Below are 20,150 nucleotides of genomic sequence, written 5' to 3'. Positions count from 1 at the left end.
AACTGCAGCTGTGGCAACGCTGGATCCTTTAACCCACTGCCCTGGACTAGGATCAAACCTGTGCTTCTGGAGCAATCTGAGCCACTTCAGTTGGATTCTTTTTTTTTTTTTTTTTTTTTTTTGTCTTTTTGTCTTTTTGCTATTTCTTTGGGCTGCTCCCTCGGCATATGGAGGTTCCCAGGCTAGGGGTCGAATCAGTGCTGTAGCCACCAGCCTACACCAGGGCCACAGCAACGCCGGATCGTTGACCCACTGAGCAACGGCAGGGACCGAACCCGCAACCTCATGGTTCCTAGTCGGATTCGTTAACCACTGCGCCACGACGGGAACTCCTCAGTTGGATTCTTGATCCATTGCGCTGCAGTGGGAACTCCCTAAATTCCTGATTTAAAAAGAAGATGAATAAAAACTAGAAACAAAGAAAAATTTCATTGTTAAAGAAAAAGAAGTAAAAGAATTTCTTGTAAAAGAAAGTAGTTTTTGCTGTTGATTAACACTGGCCCTTTTTGTTTTGAAATCTACAAAAGTGAATTGATTATTTGGCATTTACCTTCATTTCTGAAGATAGTCATTTTCATTTTATAGGATTACCTTCAGATTTAAAAAATTTATGGGTCAATCTTTGTCTTCGGATCAGTTTTTAATGTACTGGGGGTAGGTACTATTAAGGAAAAATGTTAGCTGTGTTTTACATAGTACTTCGAAGGTTAGGATTGTTTTGCTTAACATAGACAATAAATTTAAAAACTGAGGCTGCAAACAGTGGTAGTAAATTTCTTTCTAATTGAAACAATAAAATTATAGTTGGATACACACTACTATATATAAAATAGATGACAGACAAGGACTTACTGTATAGGACAGAGAACTCTAATCAATATTCTATAGTAAGCAGGAGTTCTTGTGGCTCAGTGGGTTAAGAACCTGACTAGTATCCATGAGGATTCAGGTTCCATCCCTGACCTTGCTCAGTGGGTTAAAGGATTGCTTCGAGCTGTGGTATAGGTCAAAGATGTGGTCGGGTCCCGAGTTGCTGTGGCTGTGGCATAGGCCGGCAGCTGCAGCTCTGATTTGACCCATTCCCTGGTAACTTCCATATGCTGCAGATGCAGCCCTGAAAAGCAAAAAAAAAAAAAAAAACCCCAAAAAACCACCTTTCTGTAGTAACCTATATGGGAAAAGAATCTCAAAAAGAATGGATATATGTATAACTGATTCACTTTGCTGTATACCTAATACTACTACAATATTGTAAATCCACTATAGTCCAATAAATTTTTAGAAAATTATAGTTGGAGTATTGGGATGTTTTGGATGTTTTAGTAACACACAGAAAAATAAGTCTGGAGTTTAAAGAAGTAAAATTATGCTTAGTACATAATATTTATTTTTTGATTGAGGAAATGGCAAAAAAAGAGAGAGAGAACTGAGCCAACTGGGTAGTGAAATGCTCCGAGGATGCTTTCATGTGTTTGTGAGCAGTGAACTAAACTGTTATGCATAGGACAGGAAAGCTTGAAAAGAAAAATTAAGACAAGCACTTGTGAATACTTCTTTGAGATGAGGAAGAAATGCCTATGATTATTTGTTCTCTTATAAAACACCATGAGAACATTTTAAAGGCCATGTATGTATGTGTTTATATACATTATACATATAGATACACATTTATCTATTTAAAAAAATCTCAAGTAATGACTTCTATAACCTAGGTTCTTTTATAAGGTAAACTTTGAGACTTTGGCACTTTAATCTGTGGTAACCATCCCATAATACTCTAATAGATATATATTTTCTCTTTATTCAGAGAGAATTTAGGCAACTTCCTGGATTTTGTTTGGGGGCATAAAAAAATTACAGTCTTCTGTAAAACTTGCTTGTAAAATTCCATGTGGATATTGTGACTAAGAGTTGGTCTTAAAACTAAAAAATTGGCTTCATATGAACTTAGGCTTCTTCCAGCTTGTTGTCTATTTGTACATTTTAATTAACATAAAAACGCCTGGCCTTCTGGTGATCAAAATATGCATAGTTGATGATAAGTAAATGAGAGAGGAGGGATGCCTTGCATTTGTCTAACTTTGATTTGCAAATGGTGACACAAATATTATTAAAATTTTTTTTTTCTTTTTAAGGGCTGCACCCGAGGCATATGGAAATCCCCAGGCTAGGAGTCGAATCAGAGCTGCAGCTGCTGGCCTAGGCCACAGCCACAGCCACACCGGATCTGAGCCAAGTCTGTGACTACAACTACAATAGCTTACGGCAACTCTGGATCCTTAACCCAATGAGAGGGACCAGGGATTGAACCCCCATCCTCATGGATACTAGTCGGGTTTGTTACAGTTGAGCCTCAATAGGAACTCTGTATTATTAAAATATTATCTTATTTTATTTATTTATTTACTTTTGCTTGTTTTTTTGTCTTTTCTAGGGCTGCACCTATGGCATATGGAGGTTCCCAGGCTAGGGGTCTAATCGGAGCTGTAGCCGCCAGCCTACGCCAGAGCCATAGAAATGCGGGATCCAAGCTGAGTCTGTGACCTACACCATGGCTCACGGCAACACCAGATCCTTAACCCACTAAGTGAGGCCAGGGATCAAACCCACAACCTCATGGTTCCTAGTCGGATTCATTAACCACTGAGCCACAGCGGGAACTCCTGATTATTAAAATTTTAAATCACTATTTTTATTGTCTTTGTATTGATTCCTTAAGGAATATTTAGCATCCATTCTCCTTAGGAGTTATATAGTTACCAGTAATTAGTTTGGTAGTTTGATTTTTGCTATATTTTATGTAAAGCCTTTTAAAATTAATAATAGGGTTTATGTAGAGCAAATCCTGCTTCATGAACAATACATGCAATAATTAAACAGATCTAAATATATTTTAATAAACTAACCTACCTATGCTCTTAAATATATAATAAATGTCTTTTTCTTTTTCCTAAAGAATTCCACCAAACTTTTATACATTTATACACTTATGTGGTATGTGGCACATGATAGAAGAAAACAACTCTAAGAGTATGCATTTTACTTACTGTTATCTGAAAGTATAATTGGTTGACAGTGAATGTCATTTTCAAATCTTTATATCTGTTTACTTTTCAACCTTAGTGGAGGCTATGTTGTATAACCAAAAACTCAATTATTATGTTAGTTGATCTTTACTTACTCATTTGGATATAATTTATGCAATGACATCAGATTATTTAACCAACATTAAAAATAATTTGGAAGACTGAACATTTAGAGGTATATCAACTCATTCAGTGTATTTAATTTTTCCTTATTACACATGGTATGGTGGAAAATTATAAAATAGATTTTGAAAAATCCTTGTCAAGACTCTGTATTGGAAATTGGAAGTCTCTGAGGTTCGGAGTCTTTTTTTCTTCCAGGTTTATTGAGCTATAATTGATGTACAGCATTGTATAAGTTTAAACTATTCAGCACAGTGACTTGACTTACATCATGGAATGATTAACACAATAAGTTTAGTGAACATCCATCCTCTCCTATATGTACAAATTTAAGAATAGGGAGTTTCCATTGTGGTGCAGCGAAAAATGAATCTGACTAGCATCTATGAGGACACAAGTTTGATCGCTGGCCTCGATAAGGATCCGGCGTTACTTTGAGCTTCGGTGTAGGTAGCAGATGCGGCTTGTATTTGGTGTTTCTGTGGCTGTGGCGTAGGCTAACAGCTGTAGCTCGATTTGACCCCTAGCCTGGGAACCTCCATGTGCTGTGGGTGCAGCCATAAAAAGACACAAATTAAGAAATAAAAAAAAGATGTTTTTACAGTGATAAGAACCACAGGATTTATTCTTTAACTTTTGTAATAACATATAGCAATATTAATTATATTTATCATGTTATACATTTCATCCCAGGTACTTATTTATCTTATAACTGGAAGTTTGTACCTTTTGACTACCTCCTTCCCTTTTCCCACCACCCCAACCTCTGATTACCGCAAATCTGATCTCTTTTTGAGTGTGTTTGTTTTTGAAACACAGTCAATCTACAATACTACCTTAGTTCCTGTTATGCAACATACTGATCCTGTATTTCTATACATTTTAAAATGATTACCATGATAAGTCTAGTTATATTATGTCATCATCATATGAAGATATTATATAGACTATATTCCCCACACTGTACATTTCATACTCAATGTCTAAAACCTTTTTTCCCCCCTGTTTTAAGGCTTTATCTCCAACCTGACCATTCAGAGACAGTATTTCCCTAATGATGAAGACCAGGTTGGGGCAGCCAAAGCTCTGTTGCGTCTCCAGGACACCTACAATTTGGATACAGATACCATCTCAAAGGGTGATCTTCCAGGTAAGATTCTAGTCTATTAAAAAAACCTATCATGTGGCTTTTCTGTTCAGTCCATTAGGAGAGTGTTGATGTAGAAAGACTTTTGTATTTTAAGATTTTTAATATTAGTTTGTTTCATAACCTTTAAGAATAAAACAACCTGTCCTCTGGGACTTAATAGTTGTGGATAGGCTGCTAAGTTGTTACTTTGAGAACTTATAATTATAGGGACTAGCTAAAGTAGGCATTTTAGCATGTAAGAAAAAGCAACAACCATTTTCCAAATGTCTTTCTTTGGAATACCCAATGTTTGTATGTAAAGTTATAAGGGAATTTATAATCAAAATTTGACCGTTCAGTAATTTGAAACCAAGACGTAATGAGTATGCACAGATTTTCAGTGTGCTCCATAGTGTGGAACATCCTGCTTTCTGACCTGTTTTTGGCAAAATCCTCTTGATTTTTTTTTTTTTTAAGTTATAGCTGATTTCATGATAATTTGCTTAAATTTTTTTTTATTGTGAAAAATCTTAAAACAAAATTTACCATCTTAACCAATTTTAAACATGCGATTTATGGCATTAAGCACATTTACATAATTGTGCAGCCATCTCCATAGTTCTTTTCATCTTGTAAAACCGAAGCTCTGTACTCATTAAACAGTAACTCCCCAATCCCCCTTTCCCAGCCCCTGGAACCCATAATTCTTTCTGTCTCTATGATTTTGGCTACTCTAAGTACCTCATACAAGTAGAACCATACAGTGTTTGTCTTTTTGTGGCTGGCTTATTTCACTAAGCATAATGTCCTCAAGGGTCATCCATTTTGTAGTATATGTAGAATTTCCTTTCTTTTTGAGACTTAATAATAATCCATCATATATATATATATATATATATATATATATATATATACTATACTTTGCTTATCCATTCATCTGTTGGTAGACACTTGGGTTGCTTCCATGTTTTACCTATTGTAAATAGTGCTGCTATGAGCATAGGTATACAAGTAGTTCTTCCAGATACTGCCTTTCATTCTTTGGATATATAGCCAGAAGTGGAATTTCTGGATCATATGATAGTTCTATTTTTAATTTTTGAAGAACCACTATACTGTTTTCCATAGTAGATATACCATTTTACATTCCCATCAACAGTGCACAAGTGTTCTGATTTCTCCATATTCCTTGCCAACACTTGTTATTTTCTCTCTCTCTTTTTTTTTTTTTTGATAGTAGCAATCTTAATGGATGTGAGATGGTATCTCATTGCAATTTTGTATTTCCCTAATGAGCAGTGATGTTGAGCATCTTTTCATATGTTGAGCAGCCATTTATGTATCTTCTTGGAAGAAATGTCTGTTCAAGTCCTTTGTTTTTTCATTGGGTTATTCATTGTTGTTGAGTTTTAGAAGTTATCAATATATTCTGGATATTAATCCCTTATGAGATATATGATTTGCAAATATTTCTCCTAGTCTGTGTGTTGTCTTTTAACTCTGTTGATAATTGTCTTTTGTATACAGAATATAAAACTGCTCCTGAAGTCCAGTTTGTTTATTCTTTCTTTTGTTACCCTTTCCTTTAGTATCATACATAAGAAATCATTGCCGGAGTTCCCGTTGTGGCGCAGTGGTTAACGAATCCGACTAGGAACCATGAGGTTGCGGGTTCGGTCCCTGCCCTTGCTCAGTGGGTTAACGATCCGGCGTTGCCGTGAGCTGTGGTGTAGGTTGCAGATGCGGCTCGAATCCCGCGTTGCTGTGGCTCTGGCGTAGGCCGGTGGCTACAGCTCCGATTCAACCCCTAGCCTGGGAACCTCCATATGCCGCGGGAGCGGCCCAAGAAATAGCAACAACAACAACAACAAAAAAAAAAAAAAAAAAAAGAAATCATTGCCCAATCCAGTGTTATGAAGCTTTTGTCGTATATGTTCTTCTAAGAGTTTTGTTGTTTTAAGTCTTATATATAGGTCCTTGATTTATTTTTAGTTAATTTTTATGTGTGGTATTAGGTAAGGGTCCAACCTCATTTTTTTTTTTTGAAATAACATAGCATTTTAATTTTGAAACATATCAACCTACATTAATTAGAGTATTTTTGTGCAGATAGAAATATATATCCAAAACAAAGAAGTTGAAACCATAAATCATGGCAAAGCTGGCAGTGTATCTGAATTAGAAATGAGTTTACAAAATAAATAAAAACATAGAATAAGTGTGTACTTTACTACATTCTTTTGGGGATTGTTACAAATTGAGAAGAAAAGAGAAATGTATGGATTATAATACATTCTGTTTGTCAAAACACTAACACAAATAGATGTATGAGATAACTGCTATTGTCATTAATCTGAATTTACAAACATCTTGACTTTTCAGTGAAAAGGTGAAGAAAAAATAAATGAACTCCTCATCAGCATTAACTGAATGGCAAAGCAATGTTAAAGTTACACTTACTACAAACTTTTAATCAAAATCTTTATACTTTTCATTACTAGACATCCTTCTATTTGTTTAAGAGTTGGCTACTATTAATTTATTAGATAGACATGATATGACAAGAGGACAAAGCTAGACAAATGACTTTAAGGAAACTTTCTATTATAGTTCACTGATACTTTTTCTCTGGTACAAAGACAAGCATTTATTCAGGTTGCTTTTGCCATGTAAATTGAATGTTAATTTAGCCAATTCAAGGCTTGAGTAAGCATTGTTTCAAGTATAGTTCTTATCATTAGGAAAAAAAAAGAAAAAAAACCACACCAAGTCAACTAAATATTATACTGAGATTGGGTAATTTAACTGAGGAGGTAGCAGTTCTATTAGTCATTACGTTGTTCTTTCCCATTCTTAAATCAGGACATTTTTAATCTAAATTAAATTTTTTCTTAAACTCTCAACCACCTCTCTTTTGCTTACAGTTGAAGTCTTTAGTTTTTTTTTTTTTTTCATTGTAAGGGAAAGGCTTCCCACTTTACCTGATAAAATTATAGACTTTTATGCTCTCTTTTTTTGGCAACTTCCCTTATTTTGCATGTGAATATTCACTTTTCCTAGCACCATTTGTTGAAGAGACTGTCCTTTCCCTAGTGAATGATTTTGCCACACTTGTCAAAAATCATTTGACCAGATACACAAGGGTTTATTTCTGGGCCCTCTATTCTGTTCCATTGGTCTATAAGTCTGTCTTTATGCTGGTATACACTATTTGATTATTGTAGTTTTGTAGTAAATTTTGAAATCGAGAGGTGTAGTCCTCCAGTTTTGTTCTTTTTTTAAGTGGTACTGAGTCTTTGAGGTCCCTTGGGATTCCATATGAATTTTAGATTGGGTTTTTCTATTTCTGTCTTTGGTATTTTGGTAAGGATTATATTGCCTCTGTAGATCGCATTGGGTAGTATTGATGTTTTAACAGTAACAGTATTAAGTCTTCCAATCCATGAACTTGGGATATGTTTCCATTTATATATATTGTATTTCTTTCAGAAGTTTTTTGTAGTTTTCATTGTGTAAGTCTTACACTTTCCTTGGTTAATTCCTAAATATTTTATGCTTAGACTTGTTTTTACTAATTTTCTTTTCATGTTGTTCATTATCAGTATATAGAAATGCAACTGATTTTTGTGTGTTGTGTTTACATCCTTCTACTTGGCTGGATTCATTTATTAGCTCTCACAGTTTTTTTGTGGATTCTTTAGGCTGTTCTTTTTCTTTTTTAAGGGTCATACCTGTGGCAGTTGGAGGTTCCCATGCTAGGGGTTGAATTGGAGCTGCAGTTGCCGGCCTATGCCACAGCTACAGCAATGCCAGATCCGAGCTGCATCTGTGACCTACACCACAGCTCATGGCAATACCAGATCCTTAACCCAGTGAGTGAGGCCGGGGATCAAACCTGCATTCTCATGGATACTAGTCAGTTTCTTTTCCACTGAGCCAGGACAGGAACTCCCTCTTTAGGATTTTCTTTTTTTTTTTTTTTGTCTTTTTGTTGTTGTTGTTGTTATTGCTGTTGCTATTTCTTGTGCCGCTCCCGCAGCATATGGAGGTTCCCAGGCTAGGGGTCGAATCAGAGCTGTAGCCACCAGCCTAGGCCAGAGCCACAGCAACATGGGATCCAAGCCGCGTCTGCAACCTACACCACAGCTCACGGCAATGCCGGATCGTAAACCCACTGAGCAAGGGCAGGGACCGAACCCGCAACCTCATGGTTCCTAGTCGGATTCGTTAACCACTGCGCCATGACGGGAACTCCAGGATTTTCTAATGTAAGATAATGTTATCTGTGAACAGAAATCATTTTACTTCTTCCTTTCCAATTTGAGTACCTTTTAGCTGGTTCTTGCCTAATTGCTCTGGCTAGAACTTCACGTACTAAGTTGAATAGAAGTGGCAAAGATGGTCATCCTTGTTCTTGTCTTGATCTTAAAGGAAAAGCTTTCAGTCTTTCGCTATTGAGTATATTTGCTATGGGTTTTTCTAATATATCTTTTATTATGTTAAGGTAGCTTCATTCTATTCCTAGTTTGTTGAGTGTTTTTTTTTTTTTTATCATGCAAGAATATTAAATTGTGTCAAATGCTTTTTCTGCATTGAGATGGTCATTTTTCCCCCCCTTTAATCTGTTAATGTGGTGTATTACATCGACTGGTATTCATAAATTAAAACACGATGGCATTGCAGGAATAAGTCACATGTGGTTATGGTGTATAATCATTTTAATATACTGCTAAATTTTTTTTTTTTTTTTTTGTCTTTTTGCTATTTCTTTGGCCGCTCCCGCGGCATATGGAAGTTCCCAGGCTAGGGGTCTAATCGGAGCTGTGGCCACCAGCCTACGCCAGAGCCACAGCAACGCGGGATCCGAGCCGCGTCTGCAACCTAAACCACAGCTCATGGCAACGCCGGATCGTTAACCCACTGAGCAAGGGCAGGGATCGAACCCGCAACCTCATGGTTCCTAGTCGGATTCGTTAACCACTGCGCCATGACGGGAACTCCCTACTGCTAAATTTTGTTTGCTAGTATTTTGTTGAGGATTTTTGCATCAGTGTTCATGAGTGATATTTGTCTGTAGTTTTCTTGTATTGGCTTTTGTATAAATTTGAGAAGGATTGCTATTAGTTCTTTAAATATTTGGTAGAATTTATCAGTGAAGCCATTAGATCCAGGGCTTTTCATTTGTCAGGAGACTTGATTACTGATTCATTCTCCTTTCTAGTTATAGGTCTATTCAGATTTTCTATTTTTTTTCTTAGTTTTGATAGGTCTTTTGTTTTTAGGAATTTGTCCTTTTCAAATTCTTAAATTTAGCTTATTCAATTTGTTGGTAAGATAAAACTCTTTTTAAATAGTATTTTACACTGTCTAAATTATTCTGTAGTAATTAAAAGTTGTGTACATTTTTTTATATTTTTTTTTTAGCCATGCCCACTGCATGTGGAAGTTCCTGAGCCAGGGATCAGACCCATGCCACAGCAGTGGCTCAAGCTGCTGCAATAACACTGGATGCTTAACCCACTTTGCTACAAGAGAACTCTTGATTTGTTTTTTTATTTTATTTATTTATTTATTTATTTATTTTTTTTGTCTTTTGTTGTTGTTGTTGCTATTTCTTGGGCCGCTCCCGCGGCATATGGAAGTTCCCAGGCTAGGGGTTGAATCGGAGCTGTAGCCACCGGCCTACGCCAGAGCCACAGCAACGCGGGATCCGAGCCGCATCTGCAACCTACACCACAGCTCACAGCAACGCCGGATCGTTAACCCACTGAGCAAGGGCAGGGACCGAACCCGCAACCTCATGGTTCCTAGTCGGATTCGTTAACCACTGCGCCACGACGGGAACTCCTGATTTGTTTTTTTAATTGACCCCCCACCCCAAATCAGAGAAATGCCTGTTTCAGTGGATTTATTTTGATGCCATGTTACTCCTTGATTAATTTTGTCTGTTTCTTTCTCTTTTGGGGGGCCTACCTTTTGAAATGCTTTAGCGATTTTAATATAAAATCTGGTACCAAATATAAAATATGCATTTTGGTATCAGTCATGCCTTTACTGTTCATATAGACTGTTCCTTTAGTTTCAGGCTCTTTCTAACCTTGATTTGAATAGATTCATATCTGCCAAAGATATTACACTATTTTATTGCCGTGGTTTTTGGGGTTTCCTTGGTCTAGAAATTGTCCTACATATAAAATGTGATTTACTTCACGTGGAAGTTGAATGTTCTTGTTTGTCATTTGCATCATTATCTTGGTGAGGTATAGATTTTCCACACCTCTCTAGAGCTCACTATGAGTGTAGTACCCCCCATAGTACCTCAGATGGAAGATATCACCTTCCCAATGTGTGCATTTTATTTTTTTTTTAATTTTTTTTTTTTGTCTTTTTCTAGGGCCACTCCCATGGCATATGGGGGTTCCCAGGCTAGGGGTCCAATCAGAGCTGTTGCTGCCGGCCTACGCCACAGCTCACAGCGACGCCGGATCCTTCACCCACTGAGCAGGGCCAGGGGTTGAACCCGCAACCTCATGGTTCCTAGTCAGATTTGTTAACTACTGTGCCACGATGGGAACTCCCCTAATGTGTGCATTTTAAATGTAGTTATCCCTTACAAATCAAGTTTTTATCCACTAAGTGTTCCTATGAAGTGTAAGAATTTTTTTTAAATTAAATGTCCTAGCTTATGGATGACCCACAAAGAGTGTATTCTGTGTAAACTTTCCTATACTGTTACAATTTTATAGTTTATATTGTGATAATAAATTACAAAGACTCTTTTTGGTGATAGTTTTAACTTTAAATTTGGGTTACTACATTCATTTTGATGTGCTAATATCAACCATCCATGCTACTTCTTTGGAACCAAAGGAATTTGCAACTTTTTTTTTCTTATAAAATTCTAACTATTTGCTCTTTTTATGAAAGCTTTTAATAGCCATTTTCTGCCAACAGCGCTTTCCTTATCTCATTTTCTTTGTCTCCTTGCCTATTTACTTTTTCTTCTCAAGTTCTCTATTTTGGAAGCAGACCTCCATTTCAAATGCTGTATCACTTCTTTTTCACTATCTTTAATATAATTCCCAGACATATTGCCTTTATTAATTGTGAACAGATTGATAGGTAAGATAAGTAGAGATACTTTAACTACCAAAGCAGAATAGCTAAAGATCCTCTATTGTCTCCATCATGCTTTCAAATAATGTTGCCAGGTTATCATGAAATGCAAAAATATTATTGGTGTTACCTACATGTATTAATTGCTTACTGTCCTTTATGTCTTTTGCATCACCTGAGGGGGGAAAAAACATTCTTAATTGCAGGGTTTTAAGCTCATCTTAGAATTACATACCAGTTATCATAACTGAAAAATAATAGGAGGGTCAAAATTTAGTATGTTTCTTTTGTTTCTGGAATTGTATCATGTAAAACTATTAATAGGTTAACTTCTTGGTATCCTTTTCTTTTTTTGCTTTTTAGGCTGAAGCTGTGGCATATGGAAGTTCCCAGGCCAGGGGTTGAATCAGAACTGCAGCTGGCAGCCTACCCCATAGCCACAGCAATGCGAGATCCAGGCTGTGTCTGCAACCTACACCATAGCTCATGGCAACACCAGATCCTCAACACACTGAAAGAGGCCTGGGGATTGAATCCACATCCTTATGGATACCATTAAGGCTCATAACCCATTGAGTCACAACAGGAACTCTGGTATCCTTTTCTAGATTTGCGTATGGAGTAAAGATTTAGTAACTGTCAAAATATGGATCTTCATTTTCATTTTAGGAGCACACTGATAATCAGTTACTATTTATAAATGAATAAAGGAGGCAAAAAAATTAGTGAATGGAGGTAGTTGTCTGATTTCAATATTTAATTGTATTGGTTCATGTGATCCTCCAGTCATACACCTCCATACTTGGACTCTGCTTGGTACTGGAACATAACAGGTCATATCCTCAGACCACGGCATGCTATCCCCTGGACAGTGAGTGTCTGATCACTAGCAAAGTGTGCCCATTACTTCATTTCCTCTTAATTTACTTCTCATAAACTCCTGTTCTGCTAGCATTTAAAATGAAACATATTTGGCTACTGTTGGATAGGTTAGGACTAAGTTTGGTTCTAGCCAATTTACTGACTCATTGCAGTGTATTCAATCAAAATTTATTAAGGAAAACATTATTGTGTTGCTTTTTCACCAATTTCCTTTGTGATCTTTTCAGACATATGTTTCTTTTAGTTAAAATACCTAGGAGTGAATTGGCTGAGTTGCATGGTAGGCATGTATTTAACTTTTAAGAAACCACCAAATTGTACCATTTTATACGCCTGTCATCAGTGCGTGAGAATTTCAGGTCCCCCACATACTTGCAAATACTTGTGATTAAGTCCTCCACCTATGTTCTTTGTTAAAGTTGCTTTGGCTACACTAGATTCTTTGAAGTTCCATATATATATCTTAGGATCAGCCTGTGAGTTTCTGTAAAAATGCTTGTAGGGATTTTCATTGGGGTTTTGAATCTTGGAGAGAATTTCAGTAGCCTTGTCATTTAATTTTATTTTTTTCTCTTTGTTTTTGTCTTTTTAGGGCTGCACCTGTGGCATATGGAGGTTCCCAGGCTAGGGGTCTAATTGAAGCCACAGCTGCTGGCCTACGCCAGCGCCACAGCAACACCAGATCCGAGCTGCGTCTGTGACCTATACCACAACTCACGGCAACACTGGATCCTCAACCCACTGAACAAGGCCAGGGATTGAACCTGAAACCTCATGGTTCCTAGTCGGATTCATTTCCGCTGTGCCATGACGGGAACTCCCAGCCTTGTCATTTTAAATAAGAGAATTTTCTGACCCATGAATATGAATATGCTATATCTTTTTATTTACATAGGTCAGAAGGTTGTATAGGAGATATTTTGACATTAACATGGTTTACACTTTGAGTCTCACAATTATTATGTGACTATTGGTATCAAAAGTTGGATACTCTTCTTCCTCTTCTTCCTTTTTCTTCTTCCACATCTTTTTCACTAAAGCAAATTTATGAAGGCTCAGTTTTATTTTATTTTATTTATTTTTTATTTTTTTTTTGCTTTTTAGGGCTGCACCTGCAGCCCATGGAGGTTCTCAGCCTAGGGGTCAAACCAGAGCTACAGCTACTGCCTACACCACAGCCACAGCAATGCAGGATCCTTAACTCACTGAGCGAGGCCAGGGATTGAACATGCAACCATGTGGTTACTAGTCGGATTCGTTTCCACTGCACCACAATGGTAACTCCTGAAGGCTCAGTTTTAAATTCTTATCCTGTCTTTGTCCTTTTCTGTTGTTAAAATTTTTTATATTGTTTTGCTTTCTAAATAGTATATAATATAGGAACATGGAACTATAAACTAGCATAGTGGGCAATATCCATTTTGGGATCTAACGTAATACCTTTTTCATTAGATTGCCATAAAGATCAAATGACCTAAAAATATGTGAGATCCAAAACTGCAAAATGCCATTTATTAATGTTTTTATTTAAAAGATGTGCCCAGCTACACTTATAACAATTGAGATATAGTGGACGTATAACACTGTATTAGTTTTGGGTGTACAACATGACTTGGATGTATACATTGTGCAAAATGATTACCCTAATATGTTTAGTTAACATCCACCATCACACATAGTTACAAAGTTTTTTTTATCTCGTGATGAAGATTTTCGAGATCTACTCTTAGAGTAGCTTTTAAATGTACAGTCATGGTGTATTAACTATAGTCACCATCCTACATTTTTATCCCCAGGACTTTATCTTATAGTTGGGAGTCTGTACCTTTTGACCACCCTCAGCCAGTTCTCTCATATTTTTAGTAACATAAAACTTTATATTCTTTCAAAGTCTGAACTGTGCTATAATAAGGCCCACCGACAGAAGTCTCACTTTCATTTCTGTACTTTTCAACCTGTTCATTTCTTCTTCCTATACATATAAATAAAACTATACATAAAACTACCACTTACTAGTTTTTTCATTTTCACTGTTTCATTTGAAATATAAACCAATGTACATATATTCCTGTTTCCTCTCAACATCAACACAGAAGGCCACATGGTATAAATACTTTCTGTACTTTGATATTTTAACTTATGGCTATGCTCTAGCTGCTACTTCACATCCTATATAGAAATCCTCCTCACTTCTTTTTACAGCTGCTTGTTACTCTGTTTTGTGGAGTTACCTTAGTTTATGTAACTGGGCCCTAATTAATATCTGATTTGTTTGCAGTCTTTTGCTGTTATAAAAATAATTCTGCCAATAGCCTTGTATATATGTTATTTTGCATTTTTTTTTTCTTTTTACAGCCACATCTGCAGCACATGGAAGTCCCCATGCTAGGGGTTGAATCAGAGCTGCAACTGCAGGCTTACACCACAGCCACAGCCATGCTGGATCCAAGCTGCATTTGCAGCAACACCAGATCCTTAACCCACTGAGCCAGGTCAGGGATCAAACCTGCATCCTCACAGACACTATGTCAGGTTCTTAACCCACTAAGCCACAATGGGAACTCTTTGTTTTTTATTCTTAATCTGATAACACCAGCATCTGAAGTCCTTGGGGGATGTCTAATACTGTTTTTGAATAGTTTCTGCTGATTTTACTCATAGTGGCTTGTTTCATCATGTGCTTTGTAGTTTTGGATTGTGAGGGCTTCATTATGTGTGGGAATGTTGCAAACTGAGGTGAGAGTGCATTTTGCAGAGTATACATGTTGCTTCTGCCAGATGCCCTATGATATTACCAGCTTACAACCACTTTAAGTTAAACTCTTGGCTTTAGTTTCCCAGACTATGGAGATAGCATGTATTTGAAATCATAACCTCCCTGAAGGCATGCCTGTGGAATTGTAAGGGAATTTTTTCCCCTTACCTACAGAGCAGACTGAGAAAAATAAGTTCTTTCATTGTTTCTCTTTGCCAGCTGATAGAATTTTTTTCTAGTTCAGCCTTTCATTCAAGAGGTAATTCCTTGGAGTTCCCGTCGTGGCACATTGGAAATGAATCTGACTAGGAACCATGAGGTTGCAAGTTCGATCCCTGGCCTTGCTCAGTGGGTTAAGGATCTGGTGTTGCCGTGAGCTGTGGTGTAGGTTGCAGATGCTGCTTGGATCTGGTGTTGCTGTGCCTGTGGCATAGGCCAGCGGCTACAGCTCCATTAGACTCCTAGCCTGGGAACCTCCATATGCCACAGGTGCGGCCCTAAAAAAAGACAAAAGACAAAACAAAACAAACAAAAAGATGTAATTCTTCAAGAATATGCTTTGCCACTTTGCACGGGCCTGAGGCTTTATCCCCTGGCCCTTTCTTGGTTGTTAAAAATCAGACTTCTGGAGGGGGGGTGGGGAAAAAAAAAAAATCAGACTTCTAGGTTTCTGGTCTGGTGACTGCATCCAGAATAAATGCAGCTTCCCTGTCTGGGTTTCAAGTTACTTTGTGGTTTTGACCTGAGAAATTTGCTGAATTCCTGTGAACTTGGCAATAGTATAAATGGATACTTATTAACATTTTATCCAGCATTTCTAGGTAGAGTCTACCTTTGAAAAATGCTGGGGGTAGGGGTGCTGACCCCCTGAACAGCTGAAAATCTGCATGTAATTTTTGACTCTCCTAAAACTTTACTACTAATAGCCTACTATTGATAATTTAAACAGTTTATTAACACATATTTTGTATGTTATATGTATTATTTATTATATTGTATCTTACAATGAAGTAAGCTAGAGAAATAAAATGTTATTAAGAAAATCATAAGGAAGAGAAGATACATTCACGGTACATATATGTATTTATTGAAAAAACACCCGCATATGAGTGAACCTTTGTGGTTCAAACCCTCATTGTTCAAGGGTCAACTGTGCTTTGTATCAGAAGGCATTCCTTCCCTTTCCAGCCCAGAATATGTGGTCCAGATGTAATTCTCTCTTTGTTGCTTACTTAACATGATATAAACAACATAAAATATGCAGGCCCTTAAAAAGCTCCATTTAACTCGTCTAATTTACTGTTTATAAAAATGGAATGGTTCAGTGGTTAACGAATCCGACTAGGAACCATGAAGTTGCGGGTTCGATCCCTGGCCTTGCTCAGTGGGTTAAGGATCCAGTGTTGCCATGAACTGTGATGTAGGTTGCAGACTTGGTTCGGATCCCGTGTTGCTGTGGCTCTGGCATAGGCCAGTGGCTACAGCTCTGATTTGACCCCTAGCCTGGGAACCACCATATGCCACGGGAGAGCCCCAAGAAATGGCAAAAAAAAAAAAAAAAAAAAAGGAACGTATATAGTTGCTGTTGTTTTATACATGTCATTTAGAGTATATTTTTATATTTATCTCTTTCTGGAGTTCTTTTTTTCTTTATTCTTATGAAAGTAGTGGTAATTGTATAATATTTGAAAAGGTAAAGAGTTGTTTAGTAAATAACTTACTGGTTGATAATCCATCCCCCAGGGTAACAGTTTAACATTTTGCCATATTTCTGTCTAGAATTTTCCAGCTTTTCTATTTGGCATTTGAAACTGTCTTTCTTAGTGAAAAATACTATTCCATTATGTTGACATATCTGCCTACACATTTCCTTGCTTTCAGCTTTTTATAATTTTTTGCTGTACTACTTGGTTCAGCTACAAAAATTGTTTATTCCCCAGCCCCTAATATAAACTCAAGAAAACAACTGAAAAATAGTAGATTCAGTTCATTGGGTATAAAATTATTATTCTTATCTCATACTGTTTTTTTCAAAATTAATTATTATTATTTTTTGGCCATGCCTGTGGGATACAGAAGTTCCCAGGTTGAGATTGAACCCAAGCCACAGCAATGACAAGGCCAAATCCTTAACCACTAGGCAACCAGGCAACTCCTTACATTACCTTAAAAGTAAATGTCTTAGAAGGAAAGTTACTAGTTTACTCCTTCCTCTCCCTATAAGTTTTGCCATTTTATGGTATAATATTAGGAGCACAGACTTGTGGGGCCATACTTGCAGATTCTGGCTTTTAGCTGTGTGACCTTGAACAGGGTAATTAACCTCTCCCTACTTTAGTTCCCCATCTGGATTGTTTTGAGGGTTAAATGAGTGATAAATGCCTAGCACGTAAATTTGGTAGGCTAAATATTTTCCCAAGTATTTTGGTTTTATTATATATATTTTATCTCATGTGAACTGTGAAATATCTCCTTTTCTTTTCTTTTTTTTTTTTAGGGCTGCACCTAGAAAAAATGGAAGTTCCCAGGCTAGGGGTCGAATCGGAGCCACAGCAGCTGCCAGCCTATACCACAGCCACAGCAACACAGGATACAAGCCACATCTGTGACCTACACCACAGCTCACGGCATCATGGATCCCTAACCCACTGCGTGAGGCTAGGGATCAAACCCGCATCCTCATGGATAGTAGTTGGATTCACTTCTGCTGCGCCACAATGGGAACTCCAAAATATTTTCTCTTCTTAAGATAGAAGTTTCACTTCAGAAACCAGTTGACCTACCAACACCAAGAGCAGAACTGATAAAAGATTAATAAGTTAGACTTCATCAAAATTAAAACTTGTGTGCTTCAAAGTATACCATCAAAAAAGTGAAAAGTCAACCCACAGAATGGGAAAGACTCTTTGGAAAATCACATACCTGATAAGGGTCTTGCATCTGGAATATATAAAGAACTTTAACAGTTAAATAATAATAAACAAGTTTTTAAATGGGTAAAGGATGTGTATAGACATTTTTCCAAAGATGATATACAAATGGACAACAAGCATGTGAAAGATACTTAACATTATCTTATTGGGGGAAAAAAAAATAAATTTTAAAACCACAATGAAATACTACTTCATACCCACAATGGCTATAATAAAAAAGATTGACAATAACAAATGTAGAGAAATTAGAGCTCTCATACATTGCTGCTGGGATTGTAAAACGGTGTGGCCACTTTGACAATTACTGAAAATGTTAATCACAGAGTTGCCGTAAGACCCAGCAGTTCTGCTGCTGCATATACACTCAAGTAATGAAAACATGTGTCCACACAAAAACTTATACGTGAATGTTCACAGAAGCATTATTCCTAAGAGCCAAAAAGTGGGAACAACTCAAATGTCTCTTAACTGATAATCAAACTGTAGTCTATCCCTGCATAGAGTGGACTAGTATTTGGCTACAACATCCTTTGAACCTTAAAAACTTTATTCTGAGTAAAGGAGGCTAGTCATAGAAGACCGTACATTGTATGATTCCATATATGTGAAATAGCCTGAATAGGCAAAACTACAGATACAGAAAGTACGTTAGTGATGTCTAGGGATAGGGAGGAAAAGGGAGATAATGGAGTAATGGCTGCTTATGGTTACAGAATTTCTTTTGGGGGTGGTAAAATGTTCTAAAATTAGATTGTGGTGATTGTTGTACAACTCTGTGGATATACTAAAAAACCTGGATTCTTTAAATGGGTGAACTTTACGGTACGCAAATTATGTATCATTAATGCTTTTGAAAAGGGGGCTGTAGGGGAAGGGAAGAGGGCAAGGAACCAGTTGACAGGTTTGCTTCTCTTCCTGTCCATTTATCCCTTGCCCAGATTGTTGCTTAAGAGTAAAATATGTTGATTCCTGCTATGTTAGAAAATTGCATTCTTCAACTTAATTGATGCTTCATTTTGGTATAATGGCTGGTAATTGAAGTCATGGTTTGTCTGTGTCCCAAGTTCCCCATTAGATGTGTGGTCCTCGCCATGTTTCATTATCTTGTAGATTGTTCCTTTGTTTATAAATTTAGGATAAGTCCTGCTTTTCCTCAAGGTTGTTGTGAAGTTCAAATGAAAGTGAAATAGTACTTTGAAAGCTGTGTAGTCCTAAATAAATATATAAAAAGTATTAAGATTCCTCAAGTTCTCTGTATTTTTTTTTTTTTCCATAGGAGTAAAACACAAATCTTTTCTAACAGTTGAGGACTGTTTTGAGTTGGGCAAAGTAGCCTATACAGAAGCAGATTATTACCATACAGAACTGTGGATGGAGCAAGCACTAAGGCAGCTGGATGAAGGCGAAGTTTCTACCATTGATAAAGTCTCTGTTCTAGATTATTTGAGCTATGCAGTGTACCAGCAGGGAGACCTGGATAAGGCACTTCTGCTCACCAAGAAGCTTCTTGAACTAGGTATGTTAATTTGGCCTAATTCAAGGTTATAGATATATTGTATATATACTAATTATAACTAATGATTTTATATATATATAGTACCAAAGTTATATGACAAAAAAATACATGTGACTATATATTTTATCATATAGCTTTGGTACTTTTTATTTCTTACAAGTGAAGAGCCTCATCTGTCAGATATACTTTATCCTTCATAGTTTATCCTCTAAATAAATTGGCAACTTATTTTTCTCACCTAATAGTACAACAATAGCAACTGTGTTTCTCTGCTTTGTACTCTTCTGGAATTTCAAAATTCAAAATGGATCTAACCTAATTAACATGGTTAAAAATATTTATTTACCATGTTGCATATTAAATATTAACCAGTATCCTTTGAAGAATGTGGGGTATTTTTGTTTGTTTCATCTCATATTCAGAAGTAGTGCTTTGAAATGTCAGACTAAATAAAAAGATAAAATGAGGCAAGCTCAAAATTGTCAAAAAGCTGCATTTATTCAGGGATAGCAGCAGAATTGCAATTTGGGACACATAAATTCTAGGAAGCTACAGGCAAGTCTGTTGAGGGTTTGGAGTAGTCTGTATTTAGGGACAGGGAATATAAAGA

General features: G+C 36.7%; 1 protein-coding gene across 7 annotated transcripts in view; it reads left to right on the top strand.

The window, feature by feature from the left end:
- P4HA1 (prolyl 4-hydroxylase subunit alpha 1) overlaps positions 1-20,150 on the top strand; it is a 93,548-nt gene that overhangs the window by 23,063 nt on the left and 50,335 nt on the right. For all 7 annotated transcript variants that reach the window (XR_014825454.1, XR_014825455.1, XM_084992492.1 and 4 more), the window contains 2 exon segments: positions 4,222-4,359; positions 19,301-19,540. Coding sequence is in view for 5 of the 7 variants with exons in the window: in XM_084992492.1 (XP_084848618.1) it covers positions 4,222-4,359; positions 19,301-19,540 (378 nt within the window). In the remaining 2 variants the exon portion in view is untranslated.

The sequence above is a fragment of the Sus scrofa genome, chromosome 14 (genome assembly GCF_054392235.1).
Source record: "Sus scrofa isolate SSC_HxYL_T2T_F1_AM1 chromosome 14, Sscrofa_HxYL_maternal_Yorkshire_Landrace_v2.0, whole genome shotgun sequence".
NCBI classification, from domain to species: Eukaryota; Metazoa; Chordata; class Mammalia; order Artiodactyla; family Suidae; genus Sus; species Sus scrofa.
The sequence above is the reverse complement of the archived record's forward strand: the minus strand, read 5'-3'. Positions and strand labels throughout refer to the sequence as shown.